The 5,597-nt window shown below is 48.4% G+C and overlaps 1 protein-coding gene and 1 long non-coding RNA gene across 5 annotated transcripts in view; one reads left to right on the top strand and one right to left on the bottom strand.

Annotated features, from left to right (window-relative positions):
- The window catches only part of Cul3 (cullin 3), a 75,381-nt gene extending 71,112 nt beyond the window's left edge, over positions 1-4,269 (bottom strand). For 2 of the 4 annotated variants that reach the window (XM_031368144.1, XM_031368141.1), the window contains exon 1: positions 3,018-3,583. Coding sequence is in view for 1 of the 4 variants with exons in the window: in XM_031368140.1 (XP_031224000.1) it covers positions 3,744-3,809 (66 nt within the window). In the remaining 3 variants the exon portion in view is untranslated. Of the gene's footprint in view, positions 1-3,017; positions 3,584-3,743 lie in introns of those variants that run through there. The other 2 variants (XM_031368140.1, XM_031368143.1) reach the window with 2 other exon arrangements.
- A 339-nt stretch (positions 4,270-4,608) lies between these two features.
- On the top strand, positions 4,609-4,972 carry LOC116088643. Its single transcript, XR_004117960.1, has 2 exons — positions 4,609-4,639; positions 4,713-4,972. It is a non-coding gene; the product is annotated as an uncharacterized LOC116088643 (long non-coding RNA).
- The last annotated feature ends 625 nt before the right edge of the window (positions 4,973-5,597 follow it).

A 5,597-nucleotide genomic window follows, 5' to 3' on the forward strand; every position in this document is an offset into this window, starting at 1 on the left:
AAAAAAAAAAAAAAAAAAAAAAAAGGAGAGCAAAAAATAGATTTACAATTAATTCCTGGCTCTGTGTGAATAAACTGTTATTCTCCTATATACACAGTACAGATAGTTCTCTGCACCAAATTTCTAGGAAAGAAACCCAGCATAAAGATCAAAGATGTCCCTTAAGTCTGCAAGTACCTCTGTAGCTGGAAATAGAAGAAAAAAGACATCAACTATATACCCAAGTCCTTATCTCTTCATGCTCTAATGTCTGTCATGTGAACTATCTGAACATTTCTGTCACTTTTGTAAGGCGCCATTTGCTGACCATGCTGCACAGGTGAAATTCATCTACAAACATGGAGGTTACATCAAGCGTTGCCCCTGTTATGATTTAGCAAGCTTTATAAACTATGAACTGATATTACTTCCAGAACTCATGGTAGCAGTTTTAAAAGAAAGGTCACAAAGAAGAAATGATTTTCAGTGTCTCCTAAATCTAAGGACTGCACTTTCATTCAAGAATCACATCCAACCAAGCCTGTCAAAGCCCATGGGAACAAATATTCTGGCCAATACAGCAAGGAATGACTTTTCAGAGAAAGGTTAACCCAACAGACTATATAGAGCTGAGAATGTATGAATTAAGACATGGTAAAAAGTGAGGAAAATATCTTTCCCAAAGGAATTACTTAGTCCAAATCCGTACACAACCTCCCTTCTTAATAACCTTCTGTAGCTCCAGCTGATGGTTTGTGAACAATTTCAAAACATTATCAATAGGGGCTGGAGCAGTAGTGGTGCAGTGGTTAAAAGTGTCCCCTGCTCCAGCAGCAGACCTGAACTCTGGTTCCCAGCACTGTAATGGGCAGCTCAAAAGGGCCTGTAATTCCAGCTCCAGGGAATCTGACTCCTCCACCCTTTGAAGGCACCTGCTTTTGTATGCACAAATGAACATACATATAATTTAAATAGCTTTCTAAAAGAATTACCAACAAAAAGATGTATAATAAGCTGTACTCTACATAATGAAGGGAAGTCTAAAAATTAAGACTTCTTTCTGTCAACAGTTAAAAACACAAATTTTATTTTAAATAAATTTTGTAGGTTTACTTAAACTGAGGGAAGGTACAGAAAAAAACAAACTGTGCATTAAGCTAATGTGGTGTAACTTTTACTCTGCTTAGTAATGTGAAGGCAAACTTAAAATATGCACTAAAATTGTGAGGGAGTCTGATTTATTCGGTAAAACTTTTGATAAAGTACACGTCTATATATGAAATATATTTTGTAAGTTAACTTACTATTGTACAGTGAAAAACCAAACAAGTCCAAACTTATTTCATTTCTTTTACATATCCATTTTATAAACCTGATACGAGCAACTGAAACTTGATTTACAGTCTGCCATAACTTACAGCTAACTACATATCCACATGTATAACATACCAGTTGTAGGAATACACATATGTTTAAGCATAAATGGTATTTTTTTGTGTGAAATATTATGTATCTACAATTTCTAAGAGTCCATGTGAGCTGTACTTATATACAAGACATGTAATCTGAAGGAAAGAAATTCTGACAGCCTAAGGTGGCACTTCCCAGAACTCAATGAAATATCACTGAGGCATTGTCAAGCCTCAACAATGGCTGATTATTTCAATGGGAAGAATCTATGGTTATTTACTTATGGACTAGAAAACAAAAAACAAAACAAAGCCGGACGGTGGTGGCACACGCCTTTAATCCCAGCACTTGGGAGGCAAAGGCAGGCGGATTTCTGAGTTCAAGGCCAGCCTGGTCTACAGAGTGAGTTCCAGGATAGCCAGGACTACAAAGAGAAACCCTATCTCAAAAAACCAAAAATATAAAACAAACAAAACAACAACAAAATCTCAGTTTCAGTACTAGCCTATCACACACTATTACCATCTTCAGCTAATGGTACAAAATTCTCTTCCTGCTTCTAGTTCCTACTGCTAGCTCCAGAAACCACTGATCTTTTCCTTTTTCACATCTACTGATAAGTCCTAAAGCTCTATGAATAAACAGTGCCTGCATACAGTACTCAATGCATCTTGGACCAATGATGGGGAGAGGAAAACAGGCTCAAGTAGAGAAATCTAGAGGTTAAAGAGCTGCAAACACACATAAAGGTAGAACTGGTTACTCAGAAGAATATTAACTGGTCAAACATAAGCTCTTTCATGTTTTATCAAACAACAAAGACTCCAAGAAACAACAAAACCAAGTGCAAACATTTCCTAGAAAAATCAGTGTCATAGTTGATTTAAAAAAAAATTAAAAAATGTAAAAACCAACTAAGTCTGAATTCTGCTTTAAAAAAAAAAGAGGGAGGGATTCAGATTTGACAATCACTTGGGTGGTTGATTCAGTAGGGAAATTATTCAAACTCATAAACCTGGCTCACTGTCCAATTACAAAGGAAAACATAATAGTTATCTTTATTAGCGCTGTTTTTCCAGCATTTCTTACTTTCTGATGTAATCTCTTATTTACTTAGAAAAATCATTCATAATGCAATTAATATCAAAATACCTCACCCTCCTGATTATACCCTACATGTTTACATAGAGCCCACTGATTTACATAAAGGTGCAAGTTTCTACACCCTGACAATGTGTCCCTTGCAAAGTCACAATTCTGCATCGCTTGTACACTTCTTTGGTATGAGGAATTCAGAGGCCCTCAAGTTCTCCAGAGCAAAGTTACTTAACTCGGACAATACTATCGTGGTCTTTCCTATCCTCACAGCAAAGGAAAAGCCTGTTCAAAAAGTGATGACAAAGGCCCCCCTTCCCTCCCACACAACAGAATGCTTATGAGCCATAGAAGGGAAAAAACTTCCCCCGGTTTTACTTTTAAAATTCTGCCCCACTGATGGTTTGTCTACTTGACTTCTTCTACCTGTCACTGCAGCGACAGGAGCAAGTAGGTCCAGTTGGCTGCAACAGGACATTTTAATTGCCTGCCACTGGCTATCTGATCGAGGCGTGACATCCAAAGTTACCTACCCTCCATCTACTAAACACCGCAAGCCTAGGACTCAACGTAAGGCCGAAAGGAAAAGTTTCTGAAGAGAAATCGCTTGCTGTCGCTAAAAACGTCCCAGGTAAAACGAAACATCTGAGTGGCAACTATTCTTGGGGACTTCCTTGGCTAAGACATCGTTGTGTGCCTGGCCCTCCAAGAAGTGGAGGGACGATTCTGAACCGCAGTGAGTGGGTCAAGTGCTTGGGAGGCTCGCAGGATCAAAGATGCTATAAATACTAGGCTCCGTGCTAGTAGTGTTTTGCCAGTGGGCATCTCGGAGCATCTCTGTCGGTGAGTGGGGCAGTCGCAGGGCGAGACCGATCCTAGCTAGGGGCAGAGGCGGACAGTCCTCCCCACCACGGTAAAGGCCGACCCGGGTCCTTCTGGAAACCGCACGCTAAAAGTTACACACGCGCCCCACGCGAGGGGTGCGGCGGCGACAGCGCGCAACCTCTCGGGGCCGCGGGCCGGAGGCCGGAGCGATGGAGGCCCTGGGGCGGCCGGGGCAGCCGGGGCTCGGGGAACGGCCCGGGAGGTGGCCGTCCCGGCCCCGCGCCGCCCCGTTGCCGGGAAGCCTCGCGCCCCGCCACCGGCGGCGGCCGTGGGGGAGGGGAGGCCGGCTGCGGCCTGTTGGCGGAGTTCAGCCCCGGCCTCGCGTGCGGCTCCTGGCCGCGGCTCGGGGTCCCGGGCGCCGAGGACCGACTCACCGGAAAGGCCCGGATCCGCATCTTGGTGTCCTTCCGGCTGCCCGTGCCTTTGCTCAGATTCGACATGGTGCTCGGCCCCTCCCCGGCGGCGGCGGCGGCGGCGACTGCGGCTCGCACTCCGAGGCGCCGGTGTCACATTGAAGGCGGGAGGGCAGCCGCGGGGCTCGGCGGGGGGCGGCGGCGCGGCCCCCGGGCTGGGCTGGGCGTCGGGCCGGCCCCTGGGCAGCCGCGGCGGCGGGGGCGGCGGCTCGGGCTCGGGCGGCTCGGGCTCCGCCGGGGGCTGCGCTGGCGCGGCGGCTCCGCGGGCTTCCCCTCGCGCCGGGCTCGGTTCCCTTTATCGCGCTCCTCCGCGATGGCGGCGGCGGCGGCGACGGACAAACATCTCACTGCGCAGGCCGAACGTCCTCCTCCTCCTCCTTCTCCTCCTCCGCCTCAGCGAGACGAGATCCGGCCCAGAGGGTGGAGGGGGGAGGAGGGAGGGAGGAGAGCGGAGAGTGGAGAGATGGGGGGAGGGGGCGGGAGGACGGGAGGGGAGGCGGGAGGCCGCGGCGGGCACGTCAGATCTCGCGAGATCGGGGCGGGCGCGCGGCCGGTGGGCGGGGCGGGGCGGAGCCCGGGAAAGGCAGAGCGCCGGGAGAAGGGGTGGGAGGGGGGCGGCTGGGGAGCCTAGGAATGGGCGTGGTCAGAGCTGAGCGGGCGGGGCCTGGGGTGTTGGAGGCGTAGGCTGCATTTTCAAAAGAGGAGCGTCGGAGACCCGCCCCTAGTAGGCGGAGGGGGCTGCTGATTGGTGGAGCGCGAAGGTGATGTGTCACGTGGGCAGTGGGCGGGGGGAGTTCCGGAAGGGAAGTGTTCTGTTGTGGGCTGTCCGGGCTGAGCTTGGCCCGAGCGGCTTACAGGTAGTCCTGGGAAAGGGCGTGGGGTGCGAGTAGGAAGGCTCGGCGTCCTACAACTGTTACTGTGTTTTTCTAGGGCACGTGGCCTAGGGATGGGTCCTTGAGCCCAGCCAGAAACTTGAAAGCGGTGTTTGTGAGTTACCTGCAGACTACGAAACCAGTGTCCTGCATTTAGCTAGGTGTCGCAACGCCTCAGAATTGAGTCAGCCCGGCTTTCTTACGCGGCGCAAGCTCCTGGGTTTGTTAATTAGTCGATACCTTCTGGAGTATCCAGAGACCACCAGTGTTAAAACCTGGTTTTTGTGTTGAAATAAAACAAGTGCCTAATATACTACAGTGTTTGTGTACGACCATTTCCAACAGCAATATAGATCATTAAAACCAAAATAACCGTGAAATTAAGTTTGCTGTAGGTTTGAAGACATTTTTCTATTTTTTCGGGAACTCTTACCATCCTGTAGTCGAAATGTCCAATTCGACTACCTTTTGCTTCTAATTCAGTATGAATCCTACTTTTTTTTTTCCGGTTTTTGGAGGCAGGGTTTCTCTGTGTAGCCCTGGCTGTCCTGGAACTCACAATGTAGACCAGGCTGGCCCTGAACTCAGAAATCCGCCTGCCTCTGCCTCCCAAGTGCTGGGATTAAAGGCGTTTGCCACCACAACCAAGCGAATCCTACTTCTAATTTACATACTTGCTCAATTGCTGTTTCCAAAGCCACTGGGAGATCTGAGATTCTCCCAAAGTTTCTGATCTTCCCATTTTGTTGGGATTAGCACTTACAATTGAAAAGTGGTGGTGTAGCCCTGTGGTGGTGGCATAGTCAGGTGGTGGTGGCTCACGCCTTTAATCCCAGCACTTGGGAAGAAGAGCCAGGTGGATTTCTTAATTCAAGGCCAGGCTGGTCTACAGAGTGAGTTCCTGGATAGCCAGAGATACAGAGAAACCGTGTCTCGAAAAACC

This window comes from Mastomys coucha, unplaced genomic scaffold, assembly GCF_008632895.1.
Source record: "Mastomys coucha isolate ucsf_1 unplaced genomic scaffold, UCSF_Mcou_1 pScaffold14, whole genome shotgun sequence".
NCBI lineage: Eukaryota > Metazoa > Chordata > Mammalia > Rodentia > Muridae > Mastomys > Mastomys coucha.